Here is an 18,605-nt window from a genome sequence, read left to right on the forward strand (position 1 = left end):
ATTGTCTTGAGGTCAGGGCTTTGTGATGGCCACTCCAATACCTTGACTTTGTTGACTTAAGCTATTTTGCCACAGCTTTGGAAGTATGCTTTGGGTCATTGTCTATTTGGAAGACCCATTTGCGACCAAGCTTTAACTTGCTGATTGATGTCTTGAGATTTTGCTTCAATATATCCACATAATTTTCCTACCTCATGATGCCATCTATTTTGTGAAGTGCACCAGTACCTCCTGCAGCAAAGCACCCCCACAACATGATGCTGCCACCACCGTGCTTCACAGTTGGGATGGTGTTCATAACAATGGTCATTATGGCCAAACAGTTCTATTTTTGTTTCATCAGACCAGAGGACACTTCTCCAAAAAGTACAATCTTTGTCCCCATATGCAGTTGTATGTGCTGACCAACTGGCAGGTGTCTTCACTGACATTTTGAACATGTCCCTGATTGAGTCTGTAATATCAACATGTTTCAAGCAGACCACCATAGTCCCTGTGCCCAAGAACACAAAGGCAATGTCAGGAATCACCTAGCTGACATGATTTGGGGCTGTACAAATGTTTGATGTATTAGAATAATTGATTATGCTTATGTTATGTTAATAGAAGGGGAGGGGTTATAAAACCCCTCCCTCCTTACATTTATAGGGTCCTAGACTATAGATTAAAAATATATATATTCATTATATAGTTAAGAGAAATTTTCCACAGTTGTTCTCAGTCTCTGTCTGTGTGACTGAGACAAAACTCTGCAGGGGAGTGTGGGAGATAAGAGACTAGTTAGACATTCCACAATAAATCAACTTTAGGGAGGGGACATTTATTGCCTAGCTTTTAGATAAACACTGAAACTATGTTTGTATAGCTATGGATGCAGGATTTTGGTCTCAGGAGTAAAAAGGTAATGACGTAGACAGTGACATCACTAAGGTGGGACTTCGGTTTAATAAAACAACTTGAGACCTTTTGTTTGATGCAGAACTTACTCGGAAACATGCGTGCTATGTTCCTGATTGTCAACTTCTGTCTGCAATTGCATTAATAAAGGGTTTTGAATGATTTAATTCAATATATCGGCATAATGCTAATTTCACCAATGATGATACGAAAGAAACAAACCCTAACAGCAACCTGCCTAAATGACTACAGACCCGTAGCACTCACGTCCGAAGCCATGAAGTGCTTTGAAAGGTTGGTAATGGCTCACATCAACACCATTATCCCAGAAACCCTAGACCCACTCCAATTTGCATACTGCCCAAACAGATCCACAGATGATGCAATCTCTATTGCACTCAACACTGCCAACTGTTCAACACCAGAGTACCAAGCTCATCACTAAGCTAAGGACACCAACACCAAGCTCATCACTAAGCTAAGGATCCTGGGACTAAACACTTCCCTCTGCAACTAGATCCTGGACTTCCTGACGGGCCACCCCCAGGTGGTGAGGGTAGGTAGGAACACATCTGCCTTGCTGATCCTCAACACTAGAGCTCCCCAGGAGTGCGTGCTCAGCCCCCTCCAGTACTCCCTGTTCACCCATGACTGCATGGCCAGGCACGACTCCAACACCATCATTAAGTTTGCAGATGACACAACAGTGGTAGGCCTGATCACCAACAACGACGAGACAGCCTATAGGGAGGTCAGAGACCTGGCCGGGTGGTGCCAGAATAACAACCTATCCCTCAAAGTAACCAAGACTAAGGAGATGATTGTGGACTACTGGAAAAGAAGGACCGAGCACGCCCCCATTCTCATCAGCGGGGCTGTAGTGGAGCAGGTTGAGAGCTTCAAGTTCCTTGGTGTCCACATCAACAACAAACTAGAATGGTCCAAACACGCCAAGACAGTCGTGAAGAGGGCACGACAAAGCCTATTCCCCCTCGGGAAATTAAAAAGATTTGGCATGGGTCCTGAGATCCTCACTAGGTTCAACAGCTGCAACATCAAGAGCATCCTGACTGGTTGCATCACTGCCTGGTACGGCAACTGCTCGGCCCCTGATCGCAAGGCACTACAGAGGGTAGTGCGTACGGCCCAGTACATCACTGGGGCTAAGCTGCCTGCCATCCAGGACCTCAGAGGAAGGCCACAGCCACCCCAGTCATAGACTGTTCTCTCTACTATCGCATGGCAAGTGGTACCGGAGTGCCAAGTCTAGGACAAAAAGGCTACTCAATAGTTTTTACCTCCAAGCCATAAGACTCCTGAACAGGTAATCAAATGGCTACCCAGACTATTTGCATTGTGTGCTCCCCCCAACCCCTCTTTTTACACTGCTGCTACTCTCTGTTTATCATATATGCATAGTCACTTTAACTATACATTCATGTACATACTACCTCATTTGGGCCGACCAACCAGTGCTCCCGCACATTGGCTAACCGGGACATCTGAATTGTGTCCCGCCACCCGGCAACCCCTCCTTTACGCTACTGCTACTCTCTGTTCATCATATATATATATATATAGTCACTTTAACCATTTCTACATGTACATACTACCTCAGCCTGACTAACCGGTGCCTGTATGTAGCCTTGCTACTTTTATAGCCTCGCTACTGTATATAACCTGTCTTTTTACCATTGTTTTATTTCTTTACTTACCTATTGTTCACCTAATACCTTTTTTGCACTATTGGTTAGAGCCTGTAAGTAAGCATTTCACTGTAAGGTCTACCTACACCTGTTGTATTCGGTGCACGTGACAAATAAAATTGATTTTTGATTTGATTTGCAAACCGTAGTCTGGCTTTTCTTATGGCGGTTTTGGAGCAGTTGCTTCTTCCTTGCCGAGTGGCCTTTCAGGTTATGTCTATATAGAACCCGTTTTACTGTGGATATAGATACTTTGTACCCGTTTCCTCCAGCATCTTCACAAGGTCCTTTGCTGTTGTTCTGGGATTGATTTGCACTTCTCGCACCAAAGTACGTTCATCTCTAGGAGACAGAACGCATCTCCTTTCTGAGCGATATGACGGCTGTGTGGTCCCATGGTGTTTATACTTGTGTACCATTGTTAGTACAGATGAACGTGATGCCTTCAGGCATTTGGAAATTGCTCCCAAGGATGAACAAGACCTGTGGAGGTCTACAATTTTTTTTCTGAGGTATTGGCTGATTTCTTTTGATTTTCCCATGTTCCCAATGATTTTGAAGGTAGGCCTTGAAATACATCCACAGGTTCACCTCCAATTGATTCAAATTATGTCAGAAGCTTCTAAAGCCATGACATCATTTTCTGGAATTTTCCAAGCTGTTTAAAGACAGTCAACTTAGCGTATGTAAACTTCTGACCCACTGGAATTGTGATGCAGTGAATTATAAGTGAAATAATCTGTCTGTAAACAATTGTTGGAAAAATGACTTGTGTCATGCACAAAGTAGATGTCCTAACCTATTTGACAAAACTATAGTTTGTTAACAAGACATTTGTGGAGTGGTTGAAAAACGAGTTTTAATGACTCCAACCCAAGTGCATGTAAACTTCCGACTTCAACTGTATAAATACAAAATTCCTACTTCTGATATGGCTGTCACATAACGTTTACATTAGACAACACCCTGAGAGTATTTCATAAGCCCTGTTAACCATGTGGCATGGCTCCAGACTCCTATGATGACACTAGTGTGTGTGTGTACGTTGTACAGCCAAGTCTTATATACAGGCCTGTATATAATGGAGTTTCCAGTGCCTACATCATCTTTTCCAGCTCGTCCTTGGCCCGGGACACAGCCTGCTGGAACTGTTCCATCTGCTGGCCTAGGGTAGAGTCCTGGAAGTTCAGAGTGTCCAGGTCTGTCTGCAGCTTCTCCATGCGCTCAACACGCACCTGGGTCTCCGCACCAGACGTCTGGCTGATACTGTGGGGGGCAGAAAGGAGAAAAAAAGGGAAAGAAATCCCATTTGTCTGTGGTAAACATTCAATGACTTTTCCCATGACAATAAAAATTGTATCTTGAAACTGAAAGAGGTAGGAAAGGATCCGAGGCACTACCTCAACTTGAGTTCATTAATTCTCCTGGAGAGCTGATCCTTGTCCTTCTCCAGGTCTCTCAGGTTGGTCTTGAATCTGTGTACACTGGCCTGTAAGAGAGACACCACTAAGATGAATCAACAACTAGTGAACTAGAAAAGAGCTCTCACATATATAGTTTGCGTTGAGATCTGAGCTGGAAGCTGTAGTTTTTCATTGTGCTGCAGTTATGATTATGGAGATGTAATGGTTAATGATATTAAGCCTCATCTCAGTCACTTGCTAAACCCCTGGTATTTAGAAGACTCTGGGGTATTCTGGGGTATAGTAACACTCATCACTGTTCTCTCACCTGGGCTGTGTTGAAGGCCTTGCTTCTGCTCTGAGCCTCGTTCTTCAGCTCAGCACTCTGTGGCTCAAGCTGCTGCACCCTCACAGTGATGGCCTCCAGTTGCTCCCGGATACCCTTGTACTTCTTCTCCGCCTCCACCACCTTGGCCTGGACAGGAAGTGAGGTCATAAAGAACAATCGTCAGCAATAACAAGCAAGGGGAAATAGTCATTTTGAACTTAAGTAATAGCTACATTTTTCCTGAATGTGAAGGAAACACACACCAAATTCTTATGGCTGTAAAAATAAGAGGGTGATGTTAGTTACCTTCCACTCGTCTACTTTCTGGTCGTATTTGATGGTGGACCTCTCCTCTGATTGGAGCTTCTCTCTCATGGGCTTCACCTCTTTCTCCATCTCAGACACCTGGCGCAGGACAGAGCAAGAGATTTTACATCAGATTATGTATTTAGCTGGGTAGCTAAATCTGCTACAATGTATCTGTTGTGCATGACCCCTGATAAATAAACAAATAATATAAATACACTTTTAGATTCATATTTTGAAGGTATGCTGCTTCCCCTCACCAGAGCCCAAGCCATCTGATTCTTCAGCTCCTCCAGTTTACTGTGCATGTCGTCCAGCGAGGCCAGGCTTTTGACCCGGTCCTCTTTCTCCAGGTACTTCCTCTTTAACCCCTCCAGACACTGAAACAGAATGATTCACACTTAAAAAGTGCTACTTTATAACAACTCCATTAAGATCTCTTGTTGTTCATGGACAAGACTTTGTACATCAGAGCTTGAATTCTAGCTTTATAAGCCCCTGTAATCTTTCAGTAATACAAAATAAACCCACTATGGGACTACATGCCGCAGAGCTGATTGGATGAAAGCATTTAAGGGACTTTAGATGGGTGACATCGTAACACACCGCACATATGCCAAGTGGATTCATACCTCCTCGTGTTTCTCCACAGTGTCTAGAGTGACATTTTTAGTCGTTATGATATAGGTGTAATCCTCTTTCATCTGCTCAAGCTGTGTGGCTTTCATAAAGAACTGAGGAAGAAAAACAAAACACTTAGTCACTAACAAGGTAAGAACAATCCTAAAAGGTAGGCCTACATTGAGCTCTTTCACCCTCATGCTATTTGACACTGAAAACCAGACTGACATTTAACCACTTCCTGAGAATGCAGAAATAAGACGTTACAGAGATTTGATACCTGCAACCAAGGCTGGCAAGATGCATGCTATTACCTTAATTTACACCATGTCCTCCACAAATACAGAATTTCATAAATGAAAATATTCAAGTATATCAAACTGACTCTGTACTTATCCCCTTCTCCTTTGGAGTGCAGAAAGTGCTTGCTCATCTCTTGAGTTAGCATAGATACAGGGTTATCCACCTTTGGAAAATAATGATTATACAAAATAAATCAATAGTTATTTATCACAGCAAGTGTTTCCAATCTTTTCATACAGTCTTGCAGGGGGTCAACAGAAGTTGAAGTACCTGGATGTTAAAGTGATCCAGAATGGCCAAAAGTTCATCCTTCTTCGCAGACACAAGATGACCTGCAAGACAAAGTACATTCTTATGTGCTCATACTGCATCTACTGCTCAGTGAATCACTTTTTGAAATATAGCCTAATGTTAAGATCCAGAATAAACTATGTAGATTGATTTTAAAGGGTGTTTTGCACTAAAGTGTCAGGCACATATCTCAGATCCATAGGCGTGTTTGAATGAAGGGCCCATTTACAGAGTGTTAAGCCATACATTCTTATTACATTATTTACCTGCTTTGCTCTTGAGCTTGTAGGTCCTCATGCCCTCACGGGTTATCTTGAGGTCTACTATGATAGCCTGGCCGAACACTTCTGGCTTGTAGGCATCCCTGCCCTTGTTACGCAGTGTTATGGAGACATCAGCTGAACTGGGAGAGCAGAGGGACACAAACAGGATTGCAATATTACTCATATATGACAGTAGGATAAACTTGGCACTTTCACATGCATTATTAAAATGGGGCAGATGGCATAGTTAACACATTAGGGAGCGGGAAGTCTGTAGCCACTGACATTTACGGTTTGTCACAAACTCTTGAATCTCTCGCGACACGTTTTATTGTATGGAAATTCCTAAGGGAAATAATAGTTACTCTTGCAAGGATGCCAGATGTATGTTAACACTAATCTCCATTTACAAAGGTTTACTGCCCGAGGTAAGTGACCATGCTTCCAACAGACATCTGGAACCAGTCTTTCAAGGCAGAAATAGTCCCCAAAGACAAAGTAAATACAATCAGGGAACATGAGTACCTCTCTCCTTCCTTCACAAATCCCTTCAGGGAGGACCCTCTGTTTGTGGTTGTAGCTTTCCCTCCCAGGCCCACCATAAGAGCTGTGAGGACAGCACTCTTTCCACCTGTCCGTCGTTTAGAAACACAATATCAGACACAGAACCACAGCACTGAAATCTTAAGAGCATCATCATTGGATCAATACTGAAAAAAAAACATGCGATAGAGTAACAGGTGGAGACACTATACAAACAATCTATAATCAGTCAACAATTAAACCATCTTGAGAGTAAAAAAAAATAAAAAAATAAAAAATTGAGAATCAGGAAGAAGAAGTGGTGGAACTCACTTCCATTGTTGCCGACGACAAAGTTGACATTGGACCCAAACGCAAATGGCCCCAGCAGAGAGTGGCACATAAAGTTCTTCAGGGAGATGCTCTCCACTATGCCCACCTCTCCAACAGTCTGCAACAAGATAAAGCAAAGATGTAACAGTAAATCCTAATGTTTTAATATGGAGGCACAGTAATGTTTCAGTTACATCAGGTCATTGATTATTTCCCTTTTAATAAAAGATATAATAGCAGATTCTGCAGACTGTCAGTGTCGTCACTCCTGCTGTTGTGACTGAAATATGTCAGGCAAATTGAGAATGAAATAGGCTCAATTTGCCTGACATATTTCAAATCACAACAATAAATTACAACTAGGCTTGGGCAGTATACAGTATATACAGTGCATTCGTAAAGTATTCAGACCCCTTCTAAACATTTTGTTATATTACAGCCCTATTCTAAAAGGGATTAAATTAAAACAATTCCTCAATCTACACACAATATCCCATAATGAAAAAGCAAAAACAGTTTTTTGTAATTATTGCACATTTATTAAAAATAATACCCAGAAATACCTTATTTACATAAGTATTCAGAACCCTTGCTATGAGACTGGAAATTGAGCTCAGGTGCATCCTGTTTCCAATGATCATCCTTGAGATGTTTCTACAACTTGATTGGAGTCTACCTGTGGTAAATTCAATTGGTTGGACATGATTTGGAAAGGCACACACCTGTCTATATAAGGTCTCACAGTTGACTGTGCATGTCAGAGCAGAAATCAAACGATGAGGTCAAAGGAATTGTCCATAGAGCTCTGAGACAGGATTGTGTCAAGGCACAGATCTGAGGAAGGTTACCAAAAAATTTCTGCAGCATTGAAGGTCCCCAAGAACACAGTGACCATCATTCTTAAATGGAAGAAGTTTGGAACCAACAAGACTCTTCATAGAGCTGGCCACCTGTCAAAACTGAGCAAACAGGGGAGAAGGGCCTTGGTCAGGGAGGTGACCAGGAACCCGCTGGTCACTATGAGAGAGCTCCAGTAAAAGGCACATGAAAGCCAGCTTTAGAGTTTGCCAAAAGGCACCTAGGACTTTCTGACCATGACAAACAAGATTCACTGGTCTGATGAAACCAAGATTGAACTCTTTGGCCTAAGTGCCAAACATCACATCTGGAGGAAACCTGGCACCATCCCTAAGGTGAAGTATGGTGGTGGAAGCATCATGCTGTGGGAATGTTTTTCAGCGGCAGGGACTGGGAGACCAGTCAAGATCGAGGCAAAGATGAACGGAGCAAAGTACTGAGAGATCCTTGATGAAAACCTGACAGTGCTCAGGACCTTAGACTGGGGTGAAGGTTCACCTTCCAACAGGAGAAACGACCCTAAGCACACAGCCAAAACAACACAGGAGTGGCTTCGGGACAAGTCTCTGAATGTCCTTGAATGGCCCAGCCGGAGTCCAGACTTGAACCCAATCGAACATCTCTGGAGACCTGAAAATAGCTTTGCGGCGACGCTCCCCATCCAAACTGACAGAGCTTGAGAGGATCTGCAGAGAAGAATGGGAGAAACTCCCCACATACAGGTGTGCCAAGCTTGCAACACCATACCCAAGAAGACTCGAGGCTGCAATCGCTGCCAAAGGTGCTTCAACAAAGTACTGAGTAAAGGGTCTAAATACTTATGTAAATGTATATTTCCTGTTTTTTTTAAACATACATTTCTAAAAACCTGTTCTTGCTTTGTCATTATGGGGTATTGTGTAGATTGATGAGGAAAAAAATACATTTAATCAGTTTTAAACTAAGGCTGTAATGTAACAAATGTGGAAAAAGTCAAGGGGTCTGAATACTTTCCGAATGCACTGTACCGTGGTATTTTAGTTTCGGGTACCGTGCAACGCCACTGCTTATAACTAATAAAGTTAAACAAAGGTTAAATAAAAAACTATAAGTTAACTAAGATGTGCCAAATAAATTAACTAGATCAGGGCTGCAGCTATGCATTTAGTTTGCTAACTTGTTAGCTAAGTAGCTAGATGGCAAGGTCAAGTTTCTTGGTTACAGCTGAGACGGTCAAGATCCCTGCTGTCTAAATTTGTTCGTTTTTTTTTTTTTTTTTTTACATTAGGAAAGAAATAGCGCCCCTTGTTTTGGTACAGGAACGGCACTGTATGAAGGTATAACAATCTGGATACCGCACAGGAGCACAACCCTAGACTGACAGTGACAACTCCAGTCTACTCTTATAAAGGTCTCAAATCAATTAAATGTACAGTAGCTAACTTAGATACCGTATGCGATCCTAGTGGCACAGGGGGTTGGCTGGGACCCACTTCATTATCTTCATCATGAACCTCTGTGGATCTGACTCTCTTGTGTGGGCTCTCTCCAATTGAGTTGCTCTTCCTCTTAGACATCTTCTTAGACACCCTGTATAACACAGACATTAGAAAACCATCGTCAGAAATATAACAGTTAACTAGCTAGAACTTATTTGCTAACGTTAGCTACACTTAGCTAGCTAGTAAGTTACTAATATTAGCTCATAGAGATAGATAGAGGACTCATCTTTGTGTTTGTGAGATTTAAAGTAGATTATTGTATTCTTCACGATTGGCTGAACCCTCCTGATGAACCTGATTGGACATGACTCCAAAAGGGTTACCAGGAGGGATCAGCCAATAAAGTTGGAAGTCCCACCCGGTTGACAACATTAAAATGGTGGACGCGCTGCCCCAATGCTAAAATTGAATTTTGGCCACTAGAGGCCTCTATCATTCTCTATGAATTAGCTAGCCAACTAGCAACCCGGTAACGTTAACTAGCTAACGTTTGCTAACAAATCAATTCTTACCTGTGAAGACCTCTGTCGGTAAATTAGCAGGCAAAGTTTTTAAATAAACATATCCACAAAAGTGACTTTGGTAGCTAGCTATGCAATGCTTATCGGCGAATTTTGGAGGTAGCTAGATATCGAAAGACATACAGCTTGTATGTAAAGTGACGTTATCCACTCAGCTGTTCACTGGATTCCGCGCGCAACGTCAAAAAAATGAAGGACAGCAGCGTGCTGCGCCATCGATGTCGTCTCGCGTGTTCATTCGCTGACACTACCACCGGAAGAAAGGAGGTTGGATTCGGAAGCGTGTTTGTTTTAGCAGGAAGTGCTGCTAAATTAAATAACTAAGTGATCAACAAAGTGCATTTCTTGTGAAATACTGCACATTTATCATTTTTTTACTTTTTACTTATAAAAAGGTAAACAACGATTTGCGCGATGGGTGTGCACGACCTGTGGTCCATTCTGGGACCGGTTCGGGAGTCGGTGCCGTTGTACAGCCTCACCGGAAAGACCCTGGCCGTGGACCTTAGCCTGTGGGTCTGCGAGGCCCAGCACGTCCAAGCAATGATGGGGAAAGTCACCAAACCTCACCTCCGGTAATATGTGCAGAGATTGCCAAATGCACATGTTTTTTTTTATTAAACTCTGACACTGAGGCATAGGCATTCAACCCTGATCCTATTTCACATTATGTATCTGAAACAGCCGACCTTATTACTAATTTGCACTATATATGTGCAAGATACATCAATCGGGCGACTTACTAATGGTCTGCTGTTTCAAAATTAAATCCCTTTTATGCAGAGGAACAACAACTCTCTGTAATGAGAATTATGGATATTATTACTCTCTTTCAGGAATCTGTTTTTCAGAGTTTCCTCTCTCACACTGATGGGGGTAAAGCTAGTTTTTGTCACGGAGGGAGAGGCCCCCAAACTCAAAGCAGAGACCATGAGCAAGAGGACAGACATGAGATTTGGGGGGTTCGACAAGTCAGCCCCTAAAAAACAAACTACAAAGACCACCAACAGGGGTCGCTTCAATGCTGTGCTGAGAGAGGTGGGTGGCTGGGATGATGTGCATCAGTCAGATGCAGTTGTTGAGAAGTAGTGGCATTTATCACCCTCATTGAATTAAAGCTGTGTGTGTGTGTGCGTCTTTCTGAGTGGCTGTGTGTGTAGCTTCGTATCCATACAACATGTGTAGAGAGGCATAAGTAAGTATTATGCATGTGTTTTTAAGAGATAATCTGTGTGCACCCACTACCCATCTCTCTCTTCCCTCCAGTGTGCAGAGATGCTGGACTGTCTGGGTGTCCCCTGGGTGACAGCGGCAGGGGAGGCCGAGGCCATGTGTGCCTTTCTGGATGCCCAGGGCCTGGTGGACGGCTGCATCACCAACGATGGGGACGCTTTTCTCTACGGAGCACAGACCGTCTACAGAAACTTCAACATGAACACCAAGGTAATGCGTTTGTTTATTTAAATTAGGTATGTTACATCTCATTTGTAAGGGGTGTGACATTGAATTGAGAAGTATTCAAACTTATGATTTAGTTAATGAACCAATCTCTAAATGCTGTACTTGTAGGTTTCTGTTGTCTGAATGCTCAAGAAAATAATCCCTGCTGTATCATTCCCGCTGTTGTAGGATCCACAGGTGGATTGTTACAGGACTTCTAGGGTGGAGACAGAGCTGCAGCTAGCCAGGGAGACACTCGTGGGTCTGGCCATCCTTCTGGGCTGTGATTATATTCCTAAGGTATGGGGGAGGGGGACTGCTAATGTCTAGATCGGCTTCTAGGGGTGAAAACACGCATATATACAAAATTACTTTTTTGTTTTTGTTACTATGACATGTTTTGTTTTCTTACCACAAGGGTATACCAGGAGTTGGGAAAGAGCAAGCTCTAAAACTCATACAGACATTGAAAGGGCAAACACTTTTACAAAGGTAAGAAACTAAAAATATAAAACATTATTTTTCTTTCACCCTCCAGCACACTGATTAAAAAGTGGAGACACAAATAGAGAAACATAAACAGTCTGTAATCCAGTAGTTTTAACTAGGTCTTATGCAAACATGTACACTCCCATATGTATTTATTTGGACAGTGAAGCTATAACTTTTATTTTGGTTCAATACTTTAGCATTTTGGATTTGAGGTCAAATGTTTTATATGAGGCGACAATACAGAATGGTGATGAGGTCTTATGCAAACATGTACAGTGGGGCAAAAAAGTATCTAGTCAGCCACCAATTGTGCAAGTTCTCCCACTTAAAAAGATGAGAGGCCTGTAATTTTCATCATAGGTACACTTCAACTATGAAAGACAAAATGAGAGAAAAAATCCAGAAAATCACATTGTAGGATTTTTTATGAATTTATTTGCAAATTATGGTGGAAAATAAGTATTTGGTCACCTACAAACAAGCAAGATTTCTGGCTCTCACAGACCTGTAACTTCTTCTTTAAAAGTCTCCTCTGTCCTCCACTTGTTACCTGTATTAATGGCACCTGTTTGAACTTGTTATCAGTATAAAAGACACCTGTCCACAACCTCAAACAGTCACACTCCAAACTCCACTATGGCCAAGACCAAAGAGCTGTCAAAGGACACCAGAAACAAAATCGTAGATCTGCACCAGGCTGGGAAGACTGAATCTGCAATAGGTAAGCAGCTTGGTTTGAAGAAATCAACTGTGAGAGCAATTATTAGGAAATGGAAGACATACAAGACCCCTGATAATCTCCCTCGATCTGGTGCTCCACACAAGATCTCACCCCGTGGGGTCAAAATGATCACAAGAACGGTGAGCAAAAATACCAGAACCACATGGGGGGACCTAGTGAATGGCCTGCAGAGAAGAAGCATTTCAAGGTCCTGGAGTGGCCTAGCCAGTCTCCAGATCTCAACCCCATAGAAAATCTTTGGAGGGAGTTGAAAGTCTGTGTTGCCCAGCAACAGCCCCAAAACATCATTGCTCTAGAGGAGATGTGCATGGAGGAATGGGCCAAAATACCAGCAACAGTGTGTGAAAACCTTGTGAAGACTTACAGAAAACGTTTGACCTCTGTCATTGCCAACAAAGGGTATATAACAAAGTATTGAGAGAAACTTTTGTTATTGACCAAATACTTATTTTCCACCATAATTTGCAAATAAATTCATAAAAAATCCTACAATGTGATTTTCTGGATTTTTTGTCGGTCATAGTTGAAGTGTACCTATAATAAAAATTACAGGCCTCTCTCATCTTTTTAAATGGGAGAACTTGCACAATTGGTGGCTGACTAAATACTTTTTTGCCCCACTGTATATGATATAACAGTCTATGCCTATCCTGTATCGTCTCCTCTTCCATGACAGATTCAGCCAGTGGAGGGAGGAGGGCGTGGTTGCACCAGAGTGGGTCCTAAAGAAGGTCCCTCACTGCCATTTGTGTTGCCATCCTGGTGAGTTACTTTGGCCCTCCGTCAAACTCACTTTAGCCCCTTGTCCTGATAAGAAGTGTAAATCAGGAGGGTGGGGAGGGGTTTCCCGGGATGACACGACTCGCATGTGGTTGATCAAGACCAACTAAAATACTGTGATGATGAAGGCACTTACATGTGAGACGCTTTAGTTTGCTAATACGTCTTCAGCATTGTAGCGCCAAATTACAGTTAGTGTACTTAGTCGAGATCAGTATTAAATGTCTCTGTATGGTTGATCAAAGGTATCTGCTATGATTATCTGTGGCTGTAGCCTATCAGTCCAGTCACCCTGAATTGACCTCTGATTTTGTCTGTCACTCCCTTTTCGGTTACTAACCATCTCCTAACAAACTATTACCACTGTTATGTTCTTCTCTATCACACTCTCTTCATTCTCTCTCTTTCTCATCATACTCTTTTATCTCTTTCTCCTTCTCTCTCAGGGTCAGCCAAGGCTCACGAGCGCAGTGGCTGTGTGTTGTGTGACAGCAAGCACTTCTGTGAGCCTCAAGACTATGACTACCAGTGTCCTTGTCACTGGCACTGCTGTGAGCAGACACGACAGGCCTCTTCAACAGATGCCAGCATCAGGAAGTGAGACCATGTTTGCACCAAATTCACTCATTCCTGTAATATACACATTCATAGATTACAATGTTGCTTATTGATTTGAATTAAAAGGGGGAACAAACATTCATTGTTCCTTTACATATCTGAATATGGTGTTGATTTGTTTTCAGGAAAACACTGGCAAGTGATAAATTCCCTTTTACAGAGGTAAAGTAAATACAGTTATTATCTTAAGTTCTTGAATCTGTGTAATATCATGTGTAAAGTATACAAGCCAAGATAAGGATGTCATTTCATGTATGGACATTTTGCATTTCAGATCATAAATGAATTTCTGGTAGACAAAGACAAGCCTGTCCACAATTTCAAATGGAGGAAACCGAACATGCTATTAATGCAGGTAGTCATTCAAAAATGTACTTTGATTAAAATAAGTGGTCATTCTTAACAGATGCAATTAATAAATCATGTATTGCCTAATTTATCTGTTAGTCAAATAACTTGTAATATATTTTTTTGTGTTTTGTGATCCAGAACTTTGCGTACAATAAGATGTTGTGGCCTAAACACTATACCAGTGAGAAGGTTCTGGTCCTGATGACGTACACTGAGCTGATGAACAGAAAACATGGAAGAGCGACGTCGTCTCTGATAAAACCTCTACGGTACGGTCCAATTCACACTCCAATGGACCTCTTTGAGTGTAAAAATGGAAGTTACTCACTGTGGCTATAAATGTTTCACAATAATACATGTTAAATTGTATTTTAAAATCCTCCCTGTTAACAGTATATGGAAGCCAAGAGTAAGGAATGCAATCGCCAGCTTTGAAATCATCTGGAGTAAGCCAGGTCAGTTTGAACAAATGAAACAGTCCTTCCTATGAAGCCTTCCATTTTCAAAAAATTGTATGTTTATGAATGAGGGATGTTCCTTCTCTTTATATTATCATCATTGCCCCCATTGTTATTGTTCTATGATAGTTCCTGTGTTTTTTTGTATTGTACTCTCCAAGCCAACTGAATCACACTTTTCCAAACCTCTTATTACCATGTACCTGTTTGATGTACTGTATTCCTGTTATGACATCAGAGTTGCGTCAGTAAGGATTGGGGTGATAGTCTTGTGTTGACCTATGCAGAGTCTCTTTAAACCTGGCCTTCTCTGCCTGTCTCCATGTTGTCTGTTAGTGACTTGTTGTGAGGTGGGGTTCAGAGGGGGGTAGAGGTGACAGAACAGCCACAACACCATCAGGTGCTAAAATGGCTTCCTCCCGGGCTGGGAAAACTGTCATATCAAAGTGTGTGTGTGTGTGTGTGTGTCCCCACTAACAACTTCAGCTGATATTTCAGTCCTCTATGGGCCTGAGCTAACTATTGAAATACCATCCCCAAATCCGTATTATTATTATTTTGAGGGGGGTGGGGTTGGCATCTGTATGGTGATTCAGCAGACTATACATTTTACACAAAAGAGTGGATCAAATTTCAATGTTTGAAATGTTTTACATATTTTTTTGTCTGTAAAAAAAATGTAATGATATCCTTCCTGCAGATCACTATGTGTTTTCTGAGGACCACCCTGAGGACAGTCAGGACGAGGTGAGGACGGTGGAGGAAGAGGCTCTGTTCCGCCTGGCCTACCCACATGTGGTGGAGCTGTACCTCAGGGAGAAGGCTGAGAACAAGACCAAGAGTAAGGTCAACATATTATGGCTGGAGAACATAATATATTCTGCTTACATTTAATTCAGATTAAATAACCTTATGTTATTGATATGAAAATACAATGAATATTAATTCATTTTAAATTATTGACATTCTGGTCTGATATTGACTGACAATAACATATTGATATACTTTATTGAGGTCAAATTATACCTCGTTTTTAAAACCGTATTCAATTTGTCCTTGGGGAGAAACGGGACGCCCCTAAACTTAACGGGCCCAACGACTGCTCACTACTTAGCTCAGACAGGGTGTGGATCAAAGGCACCTGGAGCTTTGCGATGTTTTTCAGAGTCTCTCTTATAGGGCCTCTGACACCTGGACATGCATAGTATGGCAGCTCCGCTCCCTCACATCAAGGCTTTGATGCACCAGAGGTGTCTGTCACACAGGAGCTGCTGTCACTTTAGACAGGTTGGGGCTGGCTCCCCCTGTAGCTCAGAGCTGTAGAGCAGGGGTTCCCACAGTAGACTGGGTAGCCCCAACCAAGGGTACTTGGACTTGAGGAGACACTGTTATGGTGGATTTTGTATCTAGCCATTTTGTCTCTTATATTTTATGCATTTTATTTTCAGAGAAGAAACCAAAGGGTAAGAAAGACAAGCCTTTGGATCACTGTGATGTTTCTGACCTCCTGGCCAAGATGTCTTTGCACAGTTCCATTGCTGACAACAACACCCAACAACCCTCTGCCGTGGCAGCAGCACTGACCATTACAACAAGTAACAACTCAGTGTGGGTCCTGGAGGGTCCAGAGTCAGAGTCTCCAAAAAGGCATCTGGATCCTGGTAAAGACCATCCCCGCTTAGAAGTAAGTCTTGGAGCTCAGATACAGGAAGTGATGTCACCTCCGTCTTTCACTTCCTCTGGGAAGATTCCAGAAGCAGCGGCCTCCTCTCCGTCTGTTTCCGTGGTGATGGATGCTCTTCACCTGAGTGACATCGACTGGGAGTCTCAGTCATTCACGTCCTCCCCGCCCCCACAGGCTGTTGGCGCTCGCACTGCCACTGACCCCAAGTCACTCCAAACCACAAATGATAGTGTCGAAGAAAGGATCACAAAACTGGGCCCCTCTACTGATCTCAGAGCAGCAGAGGCCGTACCAGGGCCATGTTATGCAGAGTGTTCGCTGAGGGACAGGGTCCTAATGAGAAACACATGCAAGTCTGTGAACATGGCGGACAATGATGACGTCACCATCATACACGTAAACTCCCAGTCAGCAGCACCCCCTGATTTAATTGATTCTAACAACAGTGGCCCCAAGCCAATGGCACTGATACCCATTAAAAGCAGCAATGCTTCCAAGCCATCAGAACAGCCGCTGGTGTGTGGCAAGAAAGCCACACTTGTTGATAAGGACCAGAGCATTGCATTGCTCCATAAGCCTCAACCTGCTCATCACATCTCAAAACCTATCTCATTGAACGCAACACAAACAAGCCCAGTCACAGCAACACAAACAGGCCCAGTAACAGCAACACAAACACAAGGGGCTAAACAACATGGTGCCGGTGAACCAAAGCCTCCACAGAAGTACAGATTCGTAAAGAAGGCCATATCATCTTCTTCCGCTCTGCCACAAAGGAGCCACTCTGAACCTAGCGACACACAGCCTGGTCGGGATGACAGGAACATGAAGTCACATCAAGAAACCAAGAAGAGTGTGTGTGCCAGAGTGTGTTCATCGAGTGAGGACAGTGACACAGTGAACCAGTGTCGGGGAGGAGGGCAGAGCAGGGCCAAAGTCAAACCCAAAAGCAGGCACAGGTGCCAATACCTCACAGACTACTCACTGAAACCCACCTCCAAACCCAGCACCTCTACAAAGGCAGTCTGGGACACAGTGACAGCCCAGCCCCTCAGGCCTAGAGCTGTGTCTGCCAGTATGGGTGAACAACCAATACGAGGCAGCTCTGTGTCTACCATAGGGAAGTGCCAGGATGTTCATCCAATTAGAGTTGATGATGACATTGTGTTCATTCCAAGCCCCGTTTCCCCAGTGACTATGTCTGATGGTGATGACTCAGTGATTTGCAGCAAGAGCCCACTGCCATTGGCAGAGAGGGTGAAGCTGAAGTTCCTGAAATGAGTGATGTGATATACCAGAGGTGTTAGGACAGAAAAAAAGAAATACTATTTCCTAATATTATTATTTAATAGTATTCTATCACAACTTTATCTAGTTTGTTCAGTAAGTGTATTTTTAACCTTTGATATTGGCCTTTCCTTTTGTCTTCTATGTACACAATTGTAGTTTTCTGCTGCTATATCTTTAATGGACTTACAGTAGGAAATGGAGAAATATTTTACTCATGCAGTTAGGGAGAGGGCATGTAGAAATGCTCATGTTCTGTGATAATGTTTTATTTTTATAAAACTCTATACTTTTCAATGTTTTTCTGTATTTATTTTGAATATTCCACAGCTCTCATGTAATGATTGGACTACTAAGGTACTGATGCAAATGCGCAAAATGTAAAAGTTTGGACAACAAGGCTCTCCAAATGGAAGAGACAATCATTGACCCAAATAAAGGTACAATAACTTTTATACCTTCGTTTGCGCAAAGGTCGAGCTTTTGTAAGCGAATGAAAGTAGCATCACCGTACTAATAACCACATAAACTTCCCGACGTGTTGCTTCCTATAGCAAGCAGGCAGAGGGGCGCAAAGGTTCTCGCCCGTCAGTGACCCACCAGCAGTAGAGCGCGGTTTTATGACCTGGCACGTTTTGCTCCCCCTTGATCATTAGTGAGCCGTTACACACCTATTCAGACATGAAAGAGCTGCCAGGTTAGTGTGTTTTACTCAGCCCTGATGACAGCTGCATCCTCCTTGCTCGTGCGTATTGGCATGCATCGATTTCAGACAGCAGGACTTTATTGGCTAGGCTAATTTGTTGATAATACTTCCTCCTAATGGACAAATATAAGTAATTTCTAAACATTTACTTAGTTATTCTCTGAAGATTTAGCTTCACGTTGCGTAAAAATTATGTTTCTTTCAGGTTTCACTT

General features: G+C 42.7%; 2 protein-coding genes across 3 annotated transcripts in view; one reads left to right on the forward strand and one right to left on the reverse strand.

Annotated features, from left to right (window-relative positions):
• Positions 1–10,136, reverse strand: part of LOC110522406 (structural maintenance of chromosomes 6) — an 18,363-nt gene extending 8,227 nt beyond the window's left edge. The window contains exons 1-13 of the mRNA XM_021600780.3: positions 9,825–10,136; positions 9,262–9,400; positions 6,974–7,091; positions 6,644–6,749; positions 6,122–6,258; positions 5,835–5,896; positions 5,647–5,727; positions 5,273–5,374; positions 4,901–5,020; positions 4,641–4,739; positions 4,335–4,481; positions 4,004–4,092; positions 3,705–3,869 (exon numbers count right to left, since the gene is read on the reverse strand). Coding sequence (XP_021456455.2) covers positions 3,705–3,869; positions 4,004–4,092; positions 4,335–4,481; positions 4,641–4,739; positions 4,901–5,020; positions 5,273–5,374; positions 5,647–5,727; positions 5,835–5,896; positions 6,122–6,258; positions 6,644–6,749; positions 6,974–7,091; positions 9,262–9,387 — 1,352 coding nt within the window. The 5' untranslated portion in view covers positions 9,388–9,400; positions 9,825–10,136. The remainder of the gene's footprint in view (positions 1–3,704; positions 3,870–4,003; positions 4,093–4,334; positions 4,482–4,640; positions 4,740–4,900; positions 5,021–5,272; positions 5,375–5,646; positions 5,728–5,834; positions 5,897–6,121; positions 6,259–6,643; positions 6,750–6,973; positions 7,092–9,261; positions 9,401–9,824) is intronic.
• On the forward strand, positions 10,070–17,982 carry gen1 (GEN1 structure-specific endonuclease). Of its 2 annotated transcripts, none has more exons than XM_021600783.3 (13): positions 10,070–10,408; positions 10,670–10,871; positions 11,100–11,276; positions 11,463–11,573; positions 11,692–11,765; positions 13,184–13,269; positions 13,734–13,884; positions 14,031–14,067; positions 14,180–14,260; positions 14,395–14,525; positions 14,650–14,711; positions 15,415–15,555; positions 16,163–17,982. In XM_021600783.3, exons 1-13 carry the CDS (start codon positions 10,248–10,250, stop codon positions 17,677–17,679), a joined length of 2,931 nt encoding a protein of 976 aa, XP_021456458.2. In that variant the 5' UTR covers positions 10,070–10,247; the 3' UTR covers positions 17,680–17,982. The 2 variants fall into 2 exon arrangements, with proteins under 2 accessions (XP_021456458.2, XP_036831875.2); XM_036975980.2 differs by having other exon boundaries at positions 10,089–10,408; positions 10,685–10,871.
• The last annotated feature ends 623 nt before the right edge of the window (positions 17,983–18,605 follow it).

This window comes from Oncorhynchus mykiss, chromosome 4 (assembly GCF_057628025.1).
Source record: "Oncorhynchus mykiss isolate SJ-2025 chromosome 4, ASM5762802v1, whole genome shotgun sequence".
Classification (NCBI taxonomy): Eukaryota; Metazoa; Chordata; class Actinopteri; order Salmoniformes; family Salmonidae; genus Oncorhynchus; species Oncorhynchus mykiss.

What these genes read in the sequence shown, in the direction of transcription:
- gen1 (XM_021600783.3), top strand. Translation starts at nt 10,248, where the DNA reads ATGGGTGTGCACGACCTGTGGTCCATTCTGGGACCGGTTCGGGAGTCG. An exon ending in AATCATCTGGAGTAAGCCAG is followed by an intron (nt 14,712 to 15,414) that starts GTCAGTTTGAAC and finishes TCCTTCCTGCAG; the next exon opens with ATCACTATGTGTTTTCTGAG. An exon ending in GGCTGAGAACAAGACCAAGA is followed by an intron (nt 15,556 to 16,162) that starts GTAAGGTCAACA and finishes TTTTATTTTCAG; the next exon opens with AGAAGAAACCAAAGGGTAAG.